Source organism: Musca domestica, unplaced genomic scaffold (genome assembly GCF_030504385.1).
Source record: "Musca domestica strain aabys unplaced genomic scaffold, Musca_domestica.polishedcontigs.V.1.1 2, whole genome shotgun sequence".
Classification (NCBI taxonomy): Eukaryota; Metazoa; Arthropoda; class Insecta; order Diptera; family Muscidae; genus Musca; species Musca domestica.
In genome coordinates this window covers 463,321-488,623 of record NW_026712249.1, presented here as the reverse complement: position 1 = coordinate 488,623, position 25,303 = coordinate 463,321, and the positions used below count along the sequence as shown (strand labels likewise).

The window sequence follows — 25,303 nt, the reverse complement described above, 5'->3', positions numbered from 1 at the left end:
AACTTTTAGTTAAACAATTGACAACTGTAAAAAAATAGTACTTCTCAAACTTTAATTTTCCATTAACAGAGAACATACGATTTACAGCATGCATTCTGTTATTACAGCCATTAACATTGCCTCTATCAACCAGTATCATAGCAGTCGTGTAAATTTACAGAGGAATCAAACAAACACAAATAGCAGCCAGTATATCACCTAAATACTGGTTTAGCTCTTCTCTAAATACTGGTCTAGTTAAAAGTTGCAAAATACTTTAAAGAATTTAAAATATTTTATTAAAATTTCTGGCAACTTAACAACAATAGCAAATTCAGAGAGTAATAACGGGACACTCGCTTACTCTCAAAAGTACATGAACCATTTGTGTCTGTTTATTATGGATATAAGAGATTGACCACTTACTTGTTTTATTGGCGCTGCTCCCACGTTGAAAGGCCTTTCGAGGGGGGGTGAATGGCTAAAATATCCACAGCAAGCTCCAACCAATCAAAATTTCACAACAAATTATAATCTCATGCAAATTTACACCATTTATCAATGTTTTACATCATTAAATATGATCTTAGACCGATATTGTTTACTTTTCAATGGTTTTACTATAATATCTGCACTATAGGATAATGATCGTTACCAACTTTTGCTCTTTTTTTTTAAGTTGTCTCTAGGTCTGAACTTTTCTATGCAACCACGATCAATAAAAATAATAAAGACAATTTTTTTTCTCACACCAGGTAGCCAATAAAATTTACACACATATATAGATATGAAACTAAGTCCGGACTTTTTTTAGTAAATATTAAATTGAATAGTAATTATAGATTTTACGCCTTATTTTGGGTACGCGTTATCAAATTTAATATGAACAATTTTCTTTAAAGATTCGCATGCCCTGTGCCTTGAATATTAAACTTGCTTTTATCAAATTTTTTCTTGGGCTTCGACTACCAGCGACCGCTTTACACGAGTTCTGCAAAACACTGATCACTGCTAGCGCACTGTGGCTCCTCCTGAGCGCAGAAACTGGTAGGCAAAGAGGCGCAGTGATGTTGACTTAGGGACAAGAGCATTCTAGAAACGCATGTAACAAGAAGTGACAATCGAAAATTAGCACTCGTATATTGCAAAGGTTTTAGGTAAATGATGGGGACTTACCAACACAGTTAGAGAGAAGATCATTTGGAAATGGCAAGAGTTAAAACTCCAAAGTCATCAATGACGTATCCAAACTGAGCAAGCAGCAAAAAGCAATTAAACAAATTCTTGAACCCAGGAAAAGTGGTGACAGTTGATAAGGAGAAAAAATTTAACACTCCAGAGAAAACCACAACTTCTTATTTTTTCGTTAATCAATGTCAAATTTGATTTTTAATAATCTCATTGAGACCAATCGAAGGATATAACCTTTTTCACCAAAATCCACAATTTTAATTTTGAAATCTGGGAAAGATGTGTGACGTTGATGCAGACAGTTGCTAGGTTATAACAAAATGACCAGCATGTATACTTCTTAACCTCCTTTTGTAACCTCGCCTATTTTGCTGGGTACATGGCTGAATTTCCAATACCATCTTAAAATTTTAAAGAAAAATGGCTTCCTTATGAAAATGTATACAATTGAACTACACTACACCATCTACCAACTTTGTGCGCATGTGTGAGCAACCCGAGAAAAAAAAGAGAAAGGTAGTGAACGGAATTATGCCTTTCACTTCAACCTGTTAGAGCGGGGAAATTTTAACAGGTTAGATAAATTTTCGGGCGATGTAAATAGGAGTTAAGCCTGTAATCACGCAGAATAGATCGGACTGTATTTATGTATAATTTATATCTTCCACATGAGCTACAACCAAAACCAACGATCCCAACCATTAGGGGTGGATTATTTAATCATATAAAAAAAATAAAAAAAATAAATTGACCTGTTCTGGGAGACGAACCGGGGCCGTCATGTTTGTTAGCCGACAACACATACTCTGGGCTACGAAGAGTGTTGAGATTTGGATGGCTAGACGAACACGTAAACCAACTACACTATGCGGTGAAGTGTGGTTATGCTGGCTAGAGTTCGATTCTATAAATAGAATCTCTCACAAAGAAAAGTAATAAAACCTGTTAAGAATCGATGTAACATGACATGTTAGTTTACACTCAAATATATGTTAAAATTCAACAGATCTGTCCAAACCAAGGTTTTGGGGGTGTTAAAATTAAACAATCAAATGAATAAATGTATTTACAGGTGCCCCTACATGTGCTTGCTTCCCTAAACGATTTAATTAAAATTTTAAAATACATATTTCAATTTGAAAAATGGTATTTGCGCAAAAATGTAACAATTTGTGAGAAGTCCGCTAAACTTCGAAATGCCTTTTTTTAACAGGCAAGTTCCGAATGGAACACTTAAACATGACACCGACGATAAGTCGACTCATGGTTACTCTGATCCAGAACCTGAAAGAATTTACTATTTTTTCGATATCATAAAGGAAAAATCGGATATTGCAGTTAAAACGTTTACATTCATGCCGTACCAAATATAAAGTGGTATCGCAATATGGGAATTACTATGTAATGGATTTATTGTCGCAAAAGTTTGTGCCCCACATAACGGTACCGGCAGATATTGGGTATTTCTATTAATTTAGCGACATTATACACCGAAATTGTTTTAAATTTCGTATTTGAAGATCTTAATGGTTACTACTGCCGACGACAAAAAATTGCATATGCAGGCTCACGTCTTCGTCTCATATAACGGTGCATCCCGATATTCGGCATTTTGATGATTTAATCGACATTATATACAGAAATTGTTTAAAATTTCGCATTTATAGTCCGGGAACGGTATAACGGTACATCCCGATCTTGGGCATTTTGATGATTTAATCGACATTATATACAGAAATTGTTTAAAATTTCGCATTTATAGTCCGGGAACGGTACAGCCTATGACAAAACTTACTTATCTTATTACAGTGTGACTTTGATTTCAGCAGACGGGCGGTCATTGTTGAATTGACTTAGATATCTATACTCTTTGTTTCCGACCAAAATTTCAAAACATTGCAAACGGAATGGCAATGTCAGTATACCATCCAACATAACGAAAAATACCGCCAAAATCATCATAAAAATCTAGTTTTTTCCACAACATCTTCATATAACAAAAAGAAAGTTTGCGAAAACTGGTTGCAGACTAGAAATAAAACAAACACATGTATGCAGTTGTCTGTGTATGAACGGGGCCATAAATACTACCGTACACTCAACTAACATTGACCACTAGAAAAAGTGGAAAAACTGTCGACAGTGCAACTAGAAGAGTTTCATCCGAATTGTAGCTTCAGTATTAATTAAGCCGCAATGACAGAAACACCAGGGAATCACAAATTTCCATATGAAATTAATTTACTCGATGCAGAGAAGAATAAGGAACTGCTTCAATACTTTCAAGGTAGTACATCCTTAACTCAAATTAAAAATTAAAATTCGTTTGGAACTTTTGTACGTTTGAAGGCGAGAAAACCGGATTTGTTCAAGTGGGACCCGAAAAATATTTCTTTCCATACAAATATAAGTATGAAGCTGAAAACTATTACAATTTTCAAGCCAGAGCGGACGATGTGTGGATTGTAACATTTCCCAGGTCTGGAACGACATTAACGCAGGAGCTGGTTTGGTTGCTTTGCAACAATATGGATTTTAGAACAGCCAAAGAAATAAAGTTGACGGAACGTTTTCCATTTTTTGAGTAAGTTGTAGGACGTTTACATCTGCGAGCAATGAGATTATTGCAAATTTTCACAGGTTCCATTTGTTTCTACATCCCGAGATCAAGAAACAAATTCTTAAAGAGAACGCCTGTAGCAAAGAACAACAGGAATTTGTTGAGCTAATATCGACACCCGGTTATAAATTGTTGTCTGAGATTCCAAAAACGAAACGAAGATTTATTAAGACACATTTTCCGTTGTCGTTGTTGCCACCAAGTGTGATGGAGCAGAAGTGCAAAGTATTTTGTTTAATTGAGTATCATTCCTAATTCACCCACTCACTCACCCTTTCAGATTATTTATGTTGCCCGCAATCCGATGGATGTTGCAGTTTCATATTACTATTTGAATCGTTTGTACCGCACCCAAGGATATATCGGAGATTTTAAACATTATTGGAATTACTTTCAGGAAGGGCTAAGTACGTGTTTTCAGGAGTATAAATAAACTTTTTTTGTAAAAACTCTCACTTGTTTTAGATCCGTGGATGCCGTATTTTAGCCACGTTCGAGAAGCAATGACATTCAGAAAGACCAAGAACTTTCTCTATCTTCAGTATGAAGATATGGCTTCCGACCTTCAAAGCTCAATTGAACACATTGCTAATTTTTTGGGCTGCGAAGTTGAAGAGCCCAAAATGAAAGCACTCTTGAAGCATCTTAATATATCAAATTTCCGTTTAAACACTTCTGTAAACGGTCAAGAGATGATAGACGCTCACGTTTTGAATAAAGAAGAGAATGGATTTGTTCGCATTGGGGTAACTGGGTCCTCAATTTCCGAGTTCCAAGCTGTGCCCGGGTTGTTGGAGCAAGCAAATAAGTGGATTACTGAGAATACAATAGGCCTCAACAGACAACTATGAGTTATTCAAGTAGTATTTGCTTGAATTTTCCATGTCATAACAATAAAGATCAAGTCAAAATATTCTACAAAATCATTTGAAATTAAATTCTGGTAAATTCCACAGGTCTAAATCTTGCCTTAACGCCAGGAGTCCATGCTTCATGTGCGTTTATCTAAAACTAGCAAATGCCCGCTACTTCGTATTCGAAAATAGGAATTTATATTAAGTGGCTTTGGAATGTGAAAAGTGTTAAATAAAAGACCACTATTCAAATTATAAATAAATATAATACGAGTATACAAACTGGTACTTTTCTATCTAATGATTTTCTAAAAACGGGTGCATAGATTATGTAGCTTTGTATTTTTTTTTTTTTCATTTATAAAATATGACTAAATTGCATAAAGTTCGCAGTGATATTATTACCGAAATTTATAACTCTTTTCCTACTCAATATATTTTCCTACAATCTATAAAAAAATGTACCCAATTCTACGAATTTATTCTCATACATAAATTCAAATAGTCCTAAATTGGCATTTAAGTACGTACGGCATACGAATTTTTCGAAGAACTCTTTATTTTGTCTATCCTACATAATATCAAAATCTTTTTTAGATTTTTCAAAATGAAAGGAATCAGTAGTAAGAGCACTAAAGCGAGAGCAGTAAAGTAGCTGATAAAATAAAGTTGTCGAGCAAAGATCAGCAACCGACGCTCTGAAGTTCGATGGAGCAATATTGATTATAATCTTTAGCAAATTGTATTTGCTTAAGGGATCCTATATTCATAGCAAACTCTTTTTTCTTTACGATGGAATATGTGTTAAGGCTCTTTATGCCAAAGATGTTCAATTTTGTCCATTTTTTATATTTTTCGGAGAGTGGACATTTATTATCAGAGAGCACCCTGAATCAATGTTTGCAAATTCGCCAATTTCGTAATTAGCATGGTACAATGAAGAGAAGGTAGGCCAACTTTGAAAAAATTTCAAGTATAGGGGTCTACCTGTTTGGCTTGTAATGTCAGAATTAGTATCAAAACATAAATAATCAAACAACTTGTTGCATTTGTTTTGAATAAATAATTGAATGAATGAAAGAATGAAAGGTCAACACTTCTTTTCAAAATCAAGTACTATATATCTCTAAAGGATTATTTCGCTACAAAAACTCTAGATTTTGTCGATGCATATGTTGAAATAAACATTTTGAAAACACCCGAATTTGAATATTTTCTGAACAATTTTTTTGTTATTGAAAAGAAAACACATACATAAGCAAATAAAGATGACATATTAAGCCAAGAAAACAAAAAAAATTTAAACCATATGGTATCATAGCCCTACCTTGATATCATTGTACCAATAAAAAATAAAAAAAAAACATATGTTTACATGACTTTACCTTCTTGATTTTACTATGAGTTTGCCATGCAATTGAAAGAAAAGCCATCTCAGGATTTTCTGTAATTTACCTTGTCAAATTTCCCGACATAGAAAAAAGATTCCCATCTCTGATTTGTGTTTGTACAATATATTTATAAATATATACTTTGCCAATGAGATGTTGTTAATTTTTAAAGAATTGAAGAAATATGATTGCATATATTATAGTGTTTAATATATATATTAAACACTAAATTACCAGGCGTCGGACACACCCAGAAAAAATCGAAATCAGCTGGTAGCTCCACCATATCTTCTTATTATACCGTGATTTTAACCATGGCACAATTATAAAAAGTAGAACAAAGCAACCACCTAACAAATTTTTATTTTGCTGCCTTATTCCAAGGCAAAGAGTTTCATTGGATATATGTGTGTTCGCAAAAAATAAATTGTTTTAAATTTTGACAGAATTTTGGGAAAATATTAAGTTTTGTTCGAGCAGTCGATGCGGAAGGTGCTGTCTGATACTTTTACGAATACACCGTAAGAAATATTGGAGCACATAAATATATCTTACTGCGTATTTGAAATCAATATTGGTCAATATTGGGAAAAACAACAGGATGCGATGTTTGTCATTCCGTTTGTAGTTCATGAGTTTTTGATCAGCGTTAAATTCTACGAGTATCTGCGTATGTCTGTTAACTTAGATGGTTAGCATGTTATGTTTGAAATTATTAAAAACAAACTTCATCAAAATTGTAGAAAATTTCAACTTACATATTTTTGAAAAACATAATCATAATTGAAATAATTGTGCAAATATGGCTCCGAATTGTCTGATCAAAATATTAAATTTACCATCAAAGTTATTTTGAAAACAGAAAATTTAAATTAAAAAATTAAAGCTAACAAATTATAATTATAATAATCTCTGTTTATAGAGAAACAAAAGAAGACTTACAATAATGATACATACAATCACAAATTGTTTTGAATTTCTCTGCCTACCCCTGCCCTGTTCTTTCAAAACAGTTTGTATATTTGTGTCTATTGTTTTGAATAAAAAAGAAAACAATATGAAATTATTTCAAATTTTCATGCAAGAGAAATGCATATTTTCCACGTTAACTGGCAACAAAATGCATAATTTTGGGTTGCAACAATATTGTCGCACTATCATGGATTCAATTTTGTGGAGAAAATCCAATGTAGTTTTATTATGAAAAAATATAAAAAAACCAAAACAAAGTTTTGCATGTTTTAAAAGTCAATTTGACAATTTGATTTGAGGGTATATTAATTTTGTCATTCCGTTTGTAACTCATCGAAATACTCATGCTAGACCCAACAAAGTATATATATTCTTGATCAGCGTAAAATTCTAAGACGATTTAGCCATGTCCGTCTGTCTGTCTGTTGTAATCACGCTATCTTTCGAACTAATTGAGACAGAAGGCTAAAATTTTGCACACATGTATATTTTGCCAGTAGACAGGTTAGGTTCGTAAATGGGCCATGTAGGTCCAAGTTATCATATAGCCCCCATATAACGGTACCTCCCGATATTCGGAATTTTGATGATTTTGGCGACATTATTCACCGGAATTGTTTCAAATTTGGTATTTGAAGTTCGTAATGGATACTACAGCCTAAGATAGAAAATTATCTGTGCAGGTCCCCGTCTTCGTGTAGCCCTCACATAACGGTACCCCCCGATATTCGGTATTTTGATGATTTTAGCGACATTGTTTACGGGAATCGTTTCAAATTTGGTATTTGAAGTTCGTAATGGATACTTCACCCTAAGTCAAAAAATGAGCCATGTAGGTACACGTCTTCATATCGCCCCCATATAACGGTACCCCCTGATATTCGGTATTTTGATGATTTTAGCGACATTATTTAACGGAATCGTTCCAAATTTGGTATTTATTTAATTGTACCAAGAAGAATACAGGCAGACGCATCGACACAGCTGCTGGGACAATGAGCTGTCAAATTGATTTTGGAATTGAATATGTTGAATGAAAAATTATTGAAATTTGTAAAAATTGTTGAAAAAAAATATTATAACCACTTCCGATTTGCATCGTATGAGAATACGATGTTCCCAAGCGTGGATGCATCTACCTACATTCTTCTACCATGCTCCCGCCAATGAGCCAATTATAAGTTCGACAAGTAAGACCAGCTGATACCTTAATTTTCTGTCAACCTAATTTGAATTAGCCTGACAACTACAATAGTTGCTTTTTCAATTTGAAAATAGTTCAACAAAAGGAAAAAACAGTTTTTATCAAATAAACGATAGAAACAATTAAAAAAAATCAGGGGACCAACATTCACGTGTTGGCCTTGATATTTCCTAACAATATTTAGATTTGTTCCTTAAATTAAACCGAGCCAATTAATGAAAGATGTTGTTATTGCACTGAATTTTATAGTACATATTGCTGCAATACGTGTGATGCTGTTTTGGAAGCCTATCGCGTCAAGTAAATACAATTGAACAATGTAAGGATCAGGATCAATATGAAGAAACATAGAGATCTTTTGACCATTTGCCTACCAAATGCTGTTCAATTATTTGTGTTTCTTTTTTTTTTTTGACAATGGCTGAACTTTCATTCTTAAGGAAAACTTGGAAAGGGCTGAGCAATAAATTGGAAATTGGCAAATTTGATTAGCATCATGTGGGTGATTGTTATCATCAGTCAAAAGGTCCTCAATTACCATAACTATTTCTTACCCATTCCCATTAAAGAAAAGAAACAATAAATATTATTTTCGTTATTAAGAAAGTGTGTTGTAGTGATGTCTTAAAAAAGAACCCAAGTTCATAATAAAAAACAACAATTTTATTTGAGTTTGTTCGTATATGGACAATATTGACTCATCCCTTCTAGTATCTTCTTCCACAAGTAGTAAAAATGTTTAAAAAAGATCCTCGAGATCCTCCTTATGTACCTAATGGAACGAGATATTATCTGGTTAATTTTGTATTAGATCTCTCTTTCTAATAACAACTCTTGACAATTATGTAGATGAAGAGTTGTATTTTTTGGGTTTCGGTTTCTGGTTGTCCTTATAATTGGGCCATGCTCCCGCCCAAGCCAAGTGGCGCCCAACATGAGTGAAGTAATGCTAAGTTAACATGGCACGTGATTCGCTCTTTTATTCGTTGTTCGACCATTAATTATAAAATATCTACTTGATTCCCCACTCAAAAGATCAGAAGAAAGATTTTACTTTGTTCCATTCAAATCACGGTGAAATTTGTGCCATCCTTAACAAAAGAGAGCCTTTATGGAAAAAAAATAAATTATGAAATTTAAAAATTCAAATTAGAAATATTTTATGAAAATTTTCAGGAAGACTGAAAATTATAAATGAAAGATATAATGTTGAATGGCGTATGTGCATTCAAGCGAAAGTAAATTTTGTTTTTTCTCTCATGCGGGGTACCCTATTTTGTCTACGAGTATTTCGACAGAAACCTGGAAACAAAAGAGGCAATATTTACAACATTTTTGTATCGACAATTTTTTTACAAATGACTCTCCAGGCGAATTTAATAACAGAAAAATTGGGCCTAAAAGCCCAATTAGACAAAGAAAAGTAAACTTTATTAGAGTCTTCTCCTTTTCCTTTGGTAAATGTACGTACAAATCGAATGGTTAACATGTTTAATTTAGAACTATAGTCGTTTTGTTCTATTGTACAGTGAAGTCGTAAAGATATGCTACTTAAGGTAAGGTCACATTGGGCAAATATTTGACGAAAAATGTCAAATATTTCTTTGTCACAATTTGACCAACAAATATTATTTGACGGCAAATATAAAAACAGCTGATTTTGGGAAAACAAAATTATTTGCCAGGAAACAAAAATTTGACCAGTGTGTCCATAATGTGAACACATATGATCAATTATTTTCCTCATTTTTTGTCAAACATTTATTTGACGTTGCAAATGTTTTGTAAGGTCAAACAAGGAAAAATATCGGTTTAAAACATTGTCTCACCATTTTTCTTTAAGAACAGAAGCATTTGTAACATGATGTTTAATGAATATAATGACAAACGAATGCAATAAGTAGTTTTGTTTGTTTGGTATTTTTGAATTAATTAACAAAGTCCACCAAAGTGAGTAGTAGGTCAAGATTTCTTCTCAAAATAATTTTCTATATCTATATATATTTATATGTAAACTGTTTACATATGGTTGTTCCAGAATGTTTTTACTACGACAACCGATTTTGCATTTATGATATCGAAGAAAATTGCAAAACTAGTCGATTCTTGCAGGTTCTGGAACAGCCCAATAATTGAACACAACAGCATACTACCCTACTATGAATTTTATGCACCATGATTTATATGCATACTTATACGCGTGCATATAAACATACAAAAATTGCAAAAAAAAAAAGTTGTTCTGGCAAGGCATTTATTTCACAATAGCCGGTCTTTTGTTTCCCTTCTCCAAAATAAATTACACCCGAAACTCTATTTTATTTATGTCTCTCTTTCACTCTCTCTGTCTATTTCTCTCGGCCAAATAAACTTATGTTTCCTCAGAGTTTGATCAAACAATTTCATGGGGAAAATATATTTTATGAATGTGAACATGTGTCAAATATGTTTTCCCATAGCACTATTTGACGCTGTTTGGTGACTGCTTGAGCAAACAAAATCTGTCAAATATTTGACTGTAATGTGAACATCGAATCAACTCTGTATGAATTTCACATTTGTTCAGTCAAATATGGGATAACAAATTTCGATTAAATATTTGCCCAGTGTGACCGTACCTTTAGCGTAATATGAGAATGTTTTATTTATTTCATGCAAGGTGAAAAGAGAAAATGAGACTTGCTCCCGGCCTCCGCTGATACGATCAGCGCTTTGACGTTCGCAGTAATAATAAATAAGTAATCAAAACAAACTAAAAAACTAAATAACAAAGTGGTCTGTTAAAACAGAGGGTATAAAAATGATAGTTTTTAAATTTAATTGTATGCTTAATATATAGTTTATCACAGTTAATCGAGTGCTCAAAGAGCTTTTTTTTTTGTATGGTAAAATAACATTATCACAGATATCACAGATAAATGTATCGGATAATACTAATCGAGTGCTCAGTGAGCTTATATATGGAAACAATTTTATGGAACCTTATATGGTATGTAAAGTTGCTATATAGTATACAATGTAAAATAAGAATAAACTTATTTATCTATCCTCTGTGACAGCCAGACGCGATTTTTTGTAAAATTGTGGCAAGTTGTGGTCAAGAAGGCTTTCAAGCGTTTCGTTCAAGATTCCTACACATGATAGGTAGGAGGATTGTGACCAGGAAATTTATTTTTCAATTTCATAAATTTCATTCATCAGATAGTTTTCATGCGTGGCAAGTTTTTCGATGAATGTTAATTGTTGGCGTTGGGCATATTCACAAAGAGGGACAACATTTGACGCAGTATAAATGTGGGTGTTTGAGTATCGTTGATGTTCATTCATGAAATTTTTGTTGATACATTTCCTTATAATTTTTCTTTTCAGGACTTCCAATTCTTTGGCCACTGTTGGGGAAATAGAGAACCGGATCGGAAATCCATAGATCAAACGTGGACGGATTGCTACCTTGTAGAGAATGAATTTTGTTTTTTGAAGTAGGTGTTTATTGTTTAACACATATGCCATCCAAGGACAGTTGTAGTGATTTGCTCTCTGGGACAACGTACCATGGGCATTTTCCGGATCCGTTACTTATTCAGATTGCAACAGACTTCGCGGTGTTTATTTGAATACCCCACTTTTTGTAGTAGCTGTTAATGCTCTGAAGGTGATTTTTTGCGTTATTTAATGCAATTGACGGTGATGTATGATGCGCTTAAATGAGGCAATCATCGGCGTATAAAATTGCTTTTGAATTTTGACTGATGTGAGGGAAGTCGTGAAGGAATAGATTGAACAGAAATGGAGCTAAAATACTGCCTTGTGGGACTCCGCTATTTACTTCTCCCGTAGGTGATGATGCGGCATTTATATGGACGGAAAACGTTCTTGATGTGAAGAAACTTTTCATAATTTTTATTAAGTATGGGTCAATGCCAATTTCTATTAACTTGTAAATAATTCCGACGTGACATATTGAGTCAAATGCTCTTTGAATGTCTTACGATATTGCCACGGTACTCATTTTGTTCGCAAATTAGAGGTTATATCGTTATGGAACAACTTTTCCCAATGTTGGACAACAACGAAATTGGCCGAAAGTCATCAACAAACGCAGCATTCGGCTTTTTTTAATTGGAATGATTTGGGCGCGTTGTATTGGAAAATACCCATTGTTGATGCAATTGTTGAACAGACAAGTGAAAAATCTTAGGCTGGAAATACATAAAGCGCATATTTGGCTGGCTTAAGTCATCGGCTGGCTTCTTCGTAGATGAACAAAGGAGTTTTAGGTTGACCTAGTTCGATTTTAGCCCTAGGCTCCTTTGTTCATTTCGGAAGAAGCCAGCCGATGACTTTAGCCAACCGAATAAGCGCTTTATGTATTCCCAGCTTTATTGTTGCGTCCGGAAATTTTTAAATTATAAAGTTTGATATGCCATCGGATCCACAAGATCTTTTTGAATTGGTAGTAGCAATAACACTCTTTACTTTTTCAGGAGTAGTAAAGTGATGGGAGTCGGGATTGTTCAGGATACTAAATTCGTCATTGAAAGTGTAAATGTAAGGTGTTGTGGTGTCAATACACGATGAAACCCTGGAATTCAGATCGTGAACTGGATGTAGAGGCAATTTCTCTAGGAAAATTGAAGAATAAAATAACTGGAACTTATTTGCAATTTCATAGTTGTTTGTAATAGTACTGTCGCCGTGTTGAAGTTTTTGACAAAAAGATGAGTTTGTTTTTTTAGTAAATTGGGGAATTTTTTTGAATGCTGATGGTCCGGGTTTAATTTTTTTCAGCTTGTTGCTAAATATGTTGGCAGATTCTATATTTATGAGCTCCTTTATTATGTTTTTAAGTAATTGAACTTGTTTTGAGAGAATTATGTACTCACTGTTGATTCTGTTTCCTGTACGGTGGAAAATTTTTTTCAGTTCTTTCTGCCATTGGTGTTTGACTTTAAGAAAGTTTTTAGTTTTTTCGGAAAGAGGGAATTTTTCGTCATTTATGAATATCTTTTCTGAATGAGAGCTGTGAATGCTGTTAAATTCATTGTTGAAGTTCTCGATGATCATTTCAATCTCATTGTTTTCGAGGTTTTTATTTGTCGGTGGCATAATTTGTTGTGTTATTGTCTCCAAATTTCTACGAAAATCATACCAGTTTGTATTTTTGTAAGATGTGAAGAATTTTGGTTGCTTCAGAACTAGATTGGAACCATCGAGTTTCAAAGAAAGTTTTATTGGAAAATGAAAAGGTCGGCAGCGAAGATATGTGGTAGTTTTGAATTCCATGGTTTATTAGATGTGGGCTGATTAAGAAATGGTCCAAGAAAAACGGTCCATTTGGGTACGACGGCGAGGTGTCACAAAGCCGAGTGACATCTAAGGAGTTGTTGCTTAGCCACGAATTCAAAACTTTACCATTTGAGTTTTCGTTCAAATCACCCCATACAGGATTTTTGGAGTTAAGGTCACCACCGATGATAAATCCATCAAAAGGAGTACAGAATTCCAGAAGTTTATTTAGATCTGCTTCGAGTCTGTTGACAGGATAACTACAAGGTATATATACCGTGCCAATCAAGAACATTTTAGGTCCGTTGTTTGAAGAAATTTCTACTTGTATGAAAGAAGTATTAATGCCAATATCGTTTTTTATTCGAGTGAAAGTTATGTCATTTTTCACTATCACTGCTGTTCCAATAGGTGTTCGAAGGTGGCATTCTTGAACAAGAGCAAAGTCAATTTTTTCGCTGTGGAGAATATTTTTCATCGCTATTTGACGACTCGCTTCAACAAGTGAGCGAACATTGAATGTTAGGAATGTTATGAGCCTATGGTCCATAATTAGTCCTAAGGCTGGAAATACATAAAGAGCATATTTGGTTTTCTTTGCAATTTCAATAACGTTGTTTGCTCTCAAAATTAGGTACACGAATTAACCCTCCAACGATTTACTTTATCTTTGGAGGGTTAATTCGTGTACTTAATTTTGAGAGCGAACAACGTTATTGAAATTGCAATGAGAACATAGCATAAGTCGAACAATCGACAATCAATAGTCGAATACTCGGTTTTCACCCAAGTCCATAGTCGAGTTCAACAAACGATAGTAGCAAGTAGTTCCGCGCTCTTTAGTGAAGATGTTCAATTTTCTCATGTCTCATTCTACCCGGGCGCTATGCATTACACTCATTCGTAAACAACAGAGTACCCCGAGTCTTTGTTTTTTTCTGTTTATTTTTTATCGGGTATTCCTTTGTGGCCTTCATATTCGTTTCGTTGGGACGTTTTTCATTTTTGTTTCCAACGCGCTTGAAGCAGAGACGACAATCTCAACTCCTCGCTATCTACCCCAAGCAAGCTAGAATGTTGGAAGGCTGGTATTGTCGAACTTTGAATGAGCAGGAGCAATCCTCTCAGCCTGTCCAAAGTGACCAAAATATAGAGGTTAATGATGAGACGGATTCATCAGCAAGCCAGGACAATGAAGAAAGTCACCGGGGTCAATCAACTAACAACATTGACTACAAATCTCAATACAGATACCTGAAACGAAAGCTTAAGTTTTTAATATACGTAAGAAAGTATTATTCACTCCTTTTTCAAAATTGACAATTCGTGTTATATCTTTATTAGGAAAACGAGTTTTTTCAAGACGCTCTTCGATCCAATCAGCGGCGGTTACTAAAGGTGTCTCGCGATAGAGCATTTCTCCTAGATCGGTTGCTGCAATATGAAAAACCGGAAAATACCTCTTCAGAGAGTGAAGAAACAGAAGAGTCTTCCGAAGATGAAGCAACGAAAGAAGTCAAGAAGTACATAAATGAATCAGGCAATATAATATTTATTTAATTCGCTTTGTTTTTGCAGGCGCAAAACCGAGGTATCAGCAAGTCTTTCAACTCCTGGAACATCGAGAGGAAGGAAGAAGAAAATAGTAGCAACAGTCACCCCGGATACCTCTTGCTTAAAAGTGAATCCATCTCAACAAAGCATTTCAGATGATCGTCAACAACCTAAGACTGAGGCTGAATCACATTTACCTAATGGAACTGTTTTGGAGCTGATGTCTGATCAAATCACTATATCCAAAGAAATGTTTAGTAATGAACCCTCCTTGGATAGTGAACCCAATGAACTTTTAGTCGAATGCTCTTCACCCTCTCATGTCGCTGCAGAAGAATGTGTTCCTATGGAATATAGCAATTAAAGCTTTGTATAAGTTTGGTTTAAATCTTCATTTATTTCTTACTGTATGCCTGTATTGCGTCTATATTTATGTACGTAGGGGTGGATAATTTAAAATATAATAATCAGATGTATATTACGATTTAAATGTGCCTACTGCTAGCAATAGGTTGCGCCTTGTGAAATGAAGGGTTGTGAACGGGGTTGACTTTGTTGGAAATGCTCTAAGAAGATAGTGATCGCTTTCGTCAACATCTAGATTATGAGATGCGTTCGAGTTTTGCGCTATGTAATCTTCGCTAAGTTTTGAAAAGTCCCATAATGTAAGGTAACAGTCCAAGCCACCAACTGCAAGTATAGTTCCATCTCGACTAAATGTTATTGTATGAATTGATCCTGTATGCCTCACTAGTGAAGTGACGAGTTGGCCATGTGATAAATCCCAGATTAATACATTATGATCGGATGAACCTGATGCCAAATATCGACCACATGTTGAGAACGCCAAAGCGTATATAGGTCCCTTATGCCCTGTCATGAGGCGCACCAATTGCCCGGTGAGTACGTCCCAAAGTCTTACTGTACGATCGCTGGATCCACTGGCAATGTAATTTGAATTAGGATGAAATTGTACACAGTCAACGTCAGATAGGTGTCCTGTAAATATTCTTAAAGGTTGGTTAGAATCCGTTGCCCAAAGACGCACTGTTTTGTCATAGGAACATGAGGCAAAATAATAGCCGTGCGGTGAAAATCGTACATCCCAAACTGGAAACAAATGACCTTTAAAGACCACTATACAAGTCCAAGTATGTAGCGACCATAATCGAATAGTGGCGTCTTCGGAACAAGATAACAGCATATTTTTTTCGGGAGCAAATGCACAACGGTACACGGGTCCACTATGCCCATAAAACGTTCTCGCTGATTCGCCCGTACGATCATCCATCATCCGAACTAACACATCTTCGGCATCTTTATCAATGTCTTTTAGCATTTCCGCAGGCTTCATTTCTCTCAGTTTCGACGGAGTTAGTGACCAAACTTTTATGCTGGAATCTGTGAAACCAACTGCCATCACAAACGAGTCTTCCGATATTTCAGCGCATGTTACGCTGTTGTGGGAGTTCAATATTGTATACAGGCAAACAGAGGGCAGAGAATCTTTTCCAAGAGGCACTCTCTTTGACGCTTCTCGAAGTGCTTTCAGTTTTTCCAATTTATCAGCATCCTTCAATTCAGGCAATGGTATTCTATCCATAGAAGGAGCGTTTGGGTCCGATTTAGATTTTTTCGAAAAAAGTGGGTCTTTCTTGGGTTTTTTCTTCTTTGGTTTATCTGGGGCATCGGGGTCATTATCATCCTCTTCTTCCACGGTTGTTGGGGCAGGTGTAGTTAGTGATTGAAAATCAACTTCCTTTAACAAACCATAGTAAACACGGATCTTATTATCCTGTCTACGCGATTCTCCAATTAACGACCCACTAGTTGCATTGCATTGAGATTTACTACGTGCTGTGCCTTCATAAGTATCAAAACTTAGATATTTCATTACAATGTCGGCAATCAACTCCTGCTTTCTATCTTGCATGTGTCTCTTAAAAAGGGAATGGGCATCTCTTGACATACGTATTATAAATTTATCTGAATCCATTGAAGTAACCCAGTCGTTATTTTCCATTTCACTCTTCTTAGTTATTAACAGCAAATTTTGGAGGTCTTCTCTGTAAAAATAGTCTAAGTCAGGCCCATATTTTTCAACGAAAGCGCGGGCTGACTTGGCATAACCTCCTGAGACAAGCTTAAAGTAGATCTGTACCAATATTGGATAAAGCACCATGAACAGTTCATGCTTATAAATATCCAAAGACTCGTCCACGAAATTACACAAATCTCCGTAAGCCATATCATACAATTCGGGATCACTTCCAGGACCATCTTTGGCCTCTCCATTACACTCCGAATTCTCGCCCAAAGCTGAGCTCAATATACTAGTAAGTTCTTTGTCATCTACATCTTCTACTTCATCTTGTTTTATATTTGCCTCCTGACATAAAAGTTCTTCTGTTTGCTTCAAGTTGTATTTCTTAATCAGTTTTAGCAAAACTAGAAGGTCCCGTTTATCTGTGGTTGGCTTTTTATTTTCACCAACAACACCGGGCGAATCCGTTCCGCCATTCGTATTCATATTATAATAGAACCTTTTAAAATACAAGCGAAATAAAACTCTGTGATTGTTTCTGAACAAAACTAACAAAACTAGTTCAATGAAGATATTCAGCTGAAGGAACTATGAGATAGGGATAGGTAAGTCGACTTCCGATTAATCGATATTAAGCATAGACAAATGAAGATATATGGCCTTTTCCAGAACTGCAAGAATTGAAAAGTTTTTACTACGATAACCGATTTTCCCTTTTTGATATCGAAAAAAAAATTGCAAAAATAGAAGATTCTTACAGGTTCTGGAACAGGGCAATAGAGAACGAAAAGTAAGTTTTGTGTTTTTTATCAAGGTGGCTCTCATCATGTTTTGCATAGTCAACATGCTGATTTACGAGTTCAACCCACTCGACTTCGAAAACACATTTTATCGTTTTTCAAGAATTTCACTTTCGCATCGAAACACCTGCTGGGACAATTAACTGTCAAACCGATTTTGGAATTAAAAATCTTGAATGAAAAATTATTGAAATTTGTAAAAATTGTTGAATAATACAAATCATTACAACCTCCGATTAGCGTCGTATTAGAAAACATATAAAGATATACTTATTTTTGACAAAACACTTTAAAATGAACTAAAGTTTTTATTTGAATGGGTCTTGTAATAACGAAAAACAATTTATGTGTCCGACAACATCACTTTTTTATCTATCGGAAAGATGTAATACCCGGCCTATGTATTTGTAAGCAAACATCAGCTGATTGGCATTTATATCCTCCTAAACGTGGTAGAAGAATACAGGTATGATGAACCGTCATATCAATTTTGAGTTTGAAAATTTTGAATGAAAAATTAATCAAATTTGTAAAATATATTGAAAAAGGCATATCATAATAAAATCCGATTAACGCCGCAAAAAAAAATATAAATCTAAATATATTTGGAAAAAAACATGTTAAAATTTTTGACATTACAATATTCCTAAGCGTTGATGAATTCACCTGTGTTATTCTACCATGTTCCTAATGCTAGGAACACAATTGGAGCGAACGACGAATTTTTCGCGGCGTATTTTCGTCGTCAAAAAAATAAAAAAAAAAACATATGTGTATACATGGTACAATGAAGAGAAGGTAGGCCAACTTTGAAAAAATTGCAAGTATATCTAAAGTGTAGGCCAACTTTGAAAAAATTGCAAGTATATCTAAAGTGTATGAATTTCGGAGAGTGAACGGCGCTGTTCAAATGCTAATCAGAACATGACATTAGTTTCATTTCCTATTCCTACGTTTGATTTAATCTTCCCTTCTCTGACAATTAGTCGAAAGTCGATTTAGCCATCCCTAGTATAAGATAAAAGTGCATAAAAAAGGGGTTCGAACTTGGATCAATAAGAAATGTATTTTATAATTACAGATTAACCAGCTTGATTTACAAATAATAGAATAACTGCTTGCTTTATGAAAAGGGATCTACAATTGGCAAAGTCCATTTCATAAGGTCTTGGGCCATACAAGTTATATTGAAGTACATTCCTTTGTTGGTGAGTAATACATACACACATAGGCGAGTTGTTTTGTTTGGTGATGGGATGCACCAGCCATCTCATCACCAATGAAAACAACAGGCATGGAAATTGAAATTGAGAACAAAAATATTTGTTAATATACACCGCTACGAGGGTATGGTTGAATTACTGACATATTATATTAATGAATGCTTACCTTTTTAACGTAGCTAGATATTGTCAGAAATGCCTATATTATATTCCGTAATATCCAGAGGCACTACGGTTTTAGCCAAGTATGCCGAGTGTGTGGGTAACTTCGCAGAGGTAACCGATCAGATTATTTCCAAGATCACATTAGATAACCACAAACTTACCTACTCGCACGGCGATTATCTGATCCATTACGTGTGTGAAAATAAATTGATCTATATGTGCATTACAGACAGTGTAAGTACATTGCGAAACTAAAATCTAAATCTTCATTATATTTACACAATTGAGTATTTACCCAATCAAACAACAGGAGTTTGAACGCTCTAGGGCATTTCTCTTCCTGGCTGACATTAAGCAGAAATTCATTCACACATATGGCCTGCAAGTAGCCACTGCAATTGCCTATGCAATGAACACCGAATTTTCAAGGGTCCTGGCTCAGCAAATGACCTTCTTCAGTCAGTCCGTCGAAATCGATGCTATTTCACGAGTACATGGACAAATTGACGAACTAAAGGACATCGTGGTGAAAAATATTGGTATGTTTTAAAGTTTTTCATTGTATCTTTATATTTAAATATTTTTGCTAATAATCCCGTTGTAGACAACCTAAGAGACCGAGGGGAAAAGTTGGAATTGCTAGTGAATAAAACTGAAAATTTAAGTAACAATGTGAGTATCTCCCACGGCATTAGCACACCATCCTTTTTTATGTTTTTGTAAAAAATTAACTGCAAGTTTTTACCTTGATCGTGCTCTTTTATGTAAAACATTATTACCAAGACAAAAAAGTGGACAACATGACATTTGAAATCCTCAAGCAGTCGTACCTACATAAAAATCAGCCTACTAACCCATTATTTTTATACCCTCCACCATACTATGGAGGGTATATTAACTTTGTCATTCCGTTTGTAACTCCTCGAAATACTCATGTCAGACCCAACAAAGTATATATATTCTTGATCAGCGTAAAATTCTAAGTCGATTTAGCGATGCCCGTCTGTCTGTCTGTTGTAATCACGCTTTCGAATGAATTGAGATAGATGGCTAAAATTTTGCACACATGTTTATTTTTCCAGTAGGCAGGTTAAGTTCGTAAATGGGCCATGTAGGTCCTCGTTTTCATATAGCCCCCATATAATGGTACCTCCCGATATTCGGTATTTTGATGATTTTAGCGACATTATTTACGGGAATTGTTTCAAATTTGGTATTTGAAGTTCAAAATGGATACTACACCCTAAGACGGAAAATTGTCTGTGCAGGTCCACGTCTTCGTATAGCCCCCATATAACGGTACCTCCCGATATTCGGTATTTTGATGATTTTAGCGACATTATTCACGGGAATTGTTTCAAATTTGGTATTTGAAGTTAAAAATGGATACTACACCCTAAGACAAAAAATTGTCTGTGCAGGTCCTCGTCTTCATATAGCCCCCATATAACGGTACCTCCCTATATTCGGTATTTTGATGATTTTAGCGACATTATTCACCGGAATTGTTTCAAATTTGGTATTTGAAGTTCGTTATGCGAACCACAGTCTGTGACAGAAAATTGTCTGTGCGGGTCCAGGTCTTCGTATAGGCCCCATATATCAGTACCTCCCTATATTCGGTATTTTGACGATTTTAGGTACAATACCCACCGAAATTGTTTGAGATGTAGTATTTGAAGTTTGTAAAGGATGCTACAGCCTGTGACAGAAAATTGTCTGTGCTGGTCCAGGTCTTCGCACAGCTCCAATTTAACTGCACCTCCTTATAATATCGTATATAAGGATAAATATTTGATGATTTTAGATACATTATTCACCGTTTATTTCAAGTTTCGAATTTGAAGATGGTAATGGCTTATGACAAACAATTCCTATGTATGTCCACGTCGTATAGACCCCAATATAACGGCTATATTCGGTATTTTTAAAATTTTAACAAAATTTTTTAAGGATTTTATTTTTTAAAAATTTCCAAATTCGTTGCAAATGGTGGAGGGTATTAAAAGTTCGGCCCGGCCCTTTTTAGGACATTTGGAATCGATCTAGGGGTGTCCGTCTGCCTGGCTGGTGCGCACGAAAACGCTAGAATGGAGTATCCGATTAGGTCCAAACTTGGTACATCGTAATATTATTGTCAAACTTAAATCGAGTTCAGAGATGGGTAATATCGGTCTACTCCTTCTGGTACTTCCCCTCATAGGGTCAACATTAACACTACTTATAACCCCTATAAAATGCGAAACAAGTCAGCGATTCTATTTAAACTAAGTACATCTCAATGTTTGACTACACTTGAGATCTGATGTGAATATGGAATATTTGATGTGAATATGGAATTTTTTGACCCCTCCTTAATACCTTAGGGGTTAAAATTTTAAATAAGTCAAGTATCATATAAGTTCTATTGTGAATATGAGACTCATCTGTCCATTCTTTAGGTTCCTGATGCCTAAAAGCTAAAGATGTAATATAAATATGGTTGGTCCACTACTTCCACAAGATATAAGAAGTATTGATTACCAAAAAATCCCACAAAACTGGGAATAAGTAATTATTGCACATCTCAATTTTTTATCAGTTTTGGTATTATCTGTTATAATACATTGGCCCACTCTTTCTCCTACCTCCTCCACAAAGGTTCAACATTTTCCAAAAAATATCTCAAATAATGGGGAGGAGGAAGTCGATATAGTCCAAACCTTGCATGTCGCAATAAATATATCAGGTTCATATATTAAAATCTATCAACTAAAGATGTGCAAAAATGGATAGTTTTTAAATTCTATCAATTGTTGTTTTTTTTTTTTTTTCAATTAAAAACATTTACACTTTTGTATTTCTTGTTGTGACGAGATTATTACTGTAATGCTAGAAGATTAATGTTTTAATTTTAAATAAACTTTAATCAACATTTTCCAAAAAAATATCTCAAATAATGGGGAGGAGGAGGTCGATATAGTACAAACCTGGCATGTCGCAATAATTATATCAGACGCCAGATTCATGTATTAAAATCTATCAACTAAAGATGTTGTAAAAATGGATAGTTTTTAAATTCTATCAATTTTTGTTTTTTTTTTTTTTTTCAATTAAAAACATTTACATTTTTGTATTTCTTTTTATGACGAGATTATTACTGAAGATTAATGTTTTAATTTTAAATAATGTTTATTGCCTTTTCAGTCTGTAGCATTCCGAAAAGCTTCCCGGAACTTGGCAAGGCAAATGTTTTGGAAAAATATACGTCTTTATGTCGTCGTTGGCCTTATAATCATATTCGTTATATATGTCATTGTGAGCATGGCCTGCGGTGGACTAGCGTGGCAAGGCTGCTTGAAATAGATATATAAGAAGCAATTAATCGAAGATTAGCAGACATTATTGGTTAACATTGCGATATTATTTTTCTTTCTAAATATTTTTATTAAAATTATTTCTCATGTATCTAATGTAAACAATCAACGTTATATTGATTTTTAAACCATTATTATTAATTATGAAATTCATATATAGTTTTGTAATATATGTACGTTTGAAAATAAAGCTTGAACGGCTTATAAAAATTACATTCAAATTTTAATATTTTATGTTTTATTGGAAAAATAATAAAGGGGTTTGTAAATGGAAGTCAACTGGAATAATAAATGCTTTAAGGCGTGTTATCTTCAACATATATCACGTCGTTGTTGGTTATTACACCTCCTCGACGTAGTCCCAAGTGAACGCCAAGAGCTGGGCTGGCGTAATTTTTGAACATGCGATAGCTAAAAGTATAAGAAATGTATATCGGAGTCCTTGGTAAAAAACAAACGGTAGGTGTACTATTACCTTTTTAATGTTTTTAGTGGATCGCCATTGGGATCACGTTCTCCAGTTGTTACATTTATATTAGGGAATATACATCGTGTACATGGTGCTACGACTCTGAAAACAGCATCTTCCCCAATGCGAATCCATTGCCACTTATCTTCGGCGTAGGGTTCATCTTTGTCCATGCGCAAGTGGAAATTGCCCCTAAACTGTAGAGGATCAACAGGCTTGTTCATTTTATGCTTTAAATCATCAACCGAAGCCAAATTCATTAGCATGTAACTGGTAGCATCGCCGAAAGTACCCTTAAAAATAACAAATATAAAATTTGCAATTTTCCATTTCTATTTTACCTCTAACCGAGTCTTCCTGTTTAATAAATGGTTCCTTCATCATTCGAGCGTTTGTGGATCTAACTGGTTTTGGATATGGATAGTAAACCAATCGTAAACCCGAATCTTTCTGCAAGATGCAGCGGGAAAACCAATGGTCATATTTTTCCCCGCATAGCATTGCATCTATTTTGGTCCCCCAAACAGACGTATGAACATCCCTGCCTGGAGCATCTTCAACCATTTTGCTAAAGTCTATTTCTAATGGTTCCATGCCGTCAAAATTAACACACAACTTAGCATCTCCTACAACGGAAATACGTATCAGCACCATTTTTGGGTAAATACGAGCCGTTATCATTTCATTCTTATCATTGATCAACATGAGTGCACGATCACGTACTCCGCCGTAGCAAAGTCCCAAGACTTCACAAAACACTTGGTCTTGGTCGGTCAATTGTAATGGCCCGCATGATTTCACCGGAAATATGTTGATCTGGTCCAAAGTGCCAATTCTGCGCCATTTTAGAGGCATAACATCTCGCTTTAAGTATTTATAGTATAAATAAGACAAGCCACCTGCTATTAAAGTTACGCCCAAACCAGCCCCAATAAGGATAGACGATCTACTACCGCTCGCAACATTGGAAACTGAAAAGTAGTTGTACGACATAAATAAATTTAACGCTTGCTAAGTTGATATAAATAAGACGCAATTTAGGCATCAGCAATCATAACCTACTTGACATTTTCGCAATTTTAAAAACTTTCCGTCTAAAATACTCGTCACAGATAACGGAGACCAACTGAGTTGAATATTTTTTACCTGGATCTCGCCTGTTTGGAAATGAAATTTAATATTCACTTTGCACTTTCTTGGCGTCAGCGCATCAAATGCAAACGTGTGTAACTAACAAATTCACTACGATGACAAGATGGCAATATCGCCCAAAGTTGAGGTAACCTATCCATAAAAAATTATTGAACTCTAATCAGTTGGTATGCTATAATGTAAAAATAGCGTGACTCCCATTAGTACGATATTCCAGTCGCTCATTGGCCGAAGCGAAGATAAAATGAATTGTATGGTTAGGGAGAGGCCGAATTCGCAAGTTTTTATTTTAGTTTGAATCCATGTGCCCTGCATATTTGTAAAGTAAATCGAATACTTCGTTTGAATTTGAAATTATCTAAATTATGAAGAATTGAAGTTACGTCGCTTTGAACAGCAATAAGACCACATCCGCATTGCCAACCTTATATACATATAAGCGATGTTCCTTACGCGCAATAATCTTCAAGTCTTGCAACAGTTCAATTCAAGTTAATCATAATAAATTTAACGTATATTTTCCATATTCAAATTTATCACGACTATTCATTTATCAATGTCTTTGTGAATTAATCCGAATTAAGCAATAAAATCTGATAATGTGATTTAATCCGGATACAATTTGGATCTAAACGCAAAATTCTATCTGCATTAACTAATATTTTTATACCCTCCACCTTGGAAATGAAGGGTATATTAACTTTGTCGTTCGTAGACCCCAAAAAGTATATATTCATAATCAGCATAAAATTCTAAGCCGATTTAACGACGTACGTCTGTGATTCTAGTAGTAGTAGGTGTAGTCCCCATATAACGGTACCTCCCGATATTCGGTATTTTGATGGTTTTTGCCACATTTTTTCATTGATTTTTCCGAAAATTGGTATTTGTGGGTCATAATGGGTCCTAGTTCGTGTGGCGAAACATTGCATGTATAGGTCCACGTTTTTGTATAGCCCCATATAACCGTATTTCCCGATATTCGGTATTTTGATGATTTTTGGCACATTTTCCTATGAATATGTCTAAAAATTCGTAGTTGT

At 34.8% G+C, this 25,303-nt stretch overlaps 5 protein-coding genes and 1 long non-coding RNA gene across 9 annotated transcripts; 4 read left to right on the top strand and 2 right to left on the bottom strand.

The window, feature by feature from the left end:
• The first annotated feature begins 2,926 nt into the window (after positions 1-2,926).
• On the top strand, positions 2,927-4,877 carry LOC101893543 (sulfotransferase 4A1). The gene is made up of 5 exons (XM_005187254.4): positions 2,927-3,457; positions 3,520-3,754; positions 3,811-4,015; positions 4,071-4,197; positions 4,256-4,877. Exons 1-5 carry the CDS (start codon positions 3,367-3,369, stop codon positions 4,639-4,641), a joined length of 1,044 nt encoding a protein of 347 aa, XP_005187311.1. The 5' UTR covers positions 2,927-3,366; the 3' UTR covers positions 4,642-4,877.
• A 6,396-nt stretch (positions 4,878-11,273) lies between these two features.
• On the top strand, positions 11,274-14,134 carry LOC131802115 (uncharacterized). Its single transcript, XR_009342047.1, has 3 exons — positions 11,274-11,355; positions 11,413-11,505; positions 11,581-14,134. It is a non-coding gene; the product is annotated as an uncharacterized LOC131802115 (long non-coding RNA).
• Positions 14,135-14,373: 239 nt separating this feature from the next.
• LOC101892006 (uncharacterized) lies at positions 14,374-15,541 on the top strand. The gene is made up of 3 exons (XM_005187245.4): positions 14,374-14,781; positions 14,842-15,020; positions 15,076-15,541. The coding sequence occupies exons 1-3, from the start codon at positions 14,572-14,574 to the stop codon at positions 15,413-15,415; spliced, it is 729 nt and encodes a 242-aa protein (XP_005187302.2). The 5' UTR covers positions 14,374-14,571; the 3' UTR covers positions 15,416-15,541.
• LOC101892179 (transcription initiation factor TFIID subunit 5) lies at positions 15,429-17,663 on the bottom strand. Its single transcript, XM_005187246.4, has one exon. The coding sequence runs from the start codon at positions 17,579-17,581 to the stop codon at positions 15,530-15,532; it is 2,052 nt and encodes a 683-aa protein (XP_005187303.1). The 5' UTR covers positions 17,582-17,663; the 3' UTR covers positions 15,429-15,529.
• Positions 17,664-18,898: 1,235 nt separating this feature from the next.
• Positions 18,899-22,866, top strand: LOC101891712 (vesicle-associated membrane protein 7). Of its 4 annotated transcripts, none has more exons than XM_059121536.1 (6): positions 18,899-18,919; positions 18,977-19,103; positions 19,298-19,517; positions 19,594-19,822; positions 19,888-19,955; positions 22,470-22,866. In XM_059121536.1, the coding sequence occupies exons 3-6, from the start codon at positions 19,314-19,316 to the stop codon at positions 22,626-22,628; spliced, it is 660 nt and encodes a 219-aa protein (XP_058977519.1). In that variant the 5' UTR covers positions 18,899-18,919; positions 18,977-19,103; positions 19,298-19,313; the 3' UTR covers positions 22,629-22,866. The 4 variants fall into 4 exon arrangements, with proteins under 4 accessions (XP_058977519.1, XP_058977520.1, XP_011294079.1 ...); XM_059121537.1 differs by having other exon boundaries at positions 18,901-18,919; positions 19,302-19,517; XM_011295777.3 differs by having other exon boundaries at positions 18,913-19,103; positions 19,302-19,517.
• On the bottom strand, positions 22,850-24,345 carry LOC101891537 (mitochondrial amidoxime-reducing component 1). The gene is made up of 4 exons (XM_005187242.4): positions 24,171-24,345; positions 23,457-24,079; positions 23,115-23,401; positions 22,850-23,050 (listed from the first exon to the last, which is right to left on the bottom strand). The coding sequence occupies exons 1-4, from the start codon at positions 24,175-24,177 to the stop codon at positions 22,936-22,938; spliced, it is 1,032 nt and encodes a 343-aa protein (XP_005187299.1). The 5' UTR covers positions 24,178-24,345; the 3' UTR covers positions 22,850-22,935.
• Positions 24,346-25,303: the final 958 nt, after the last annotated feature.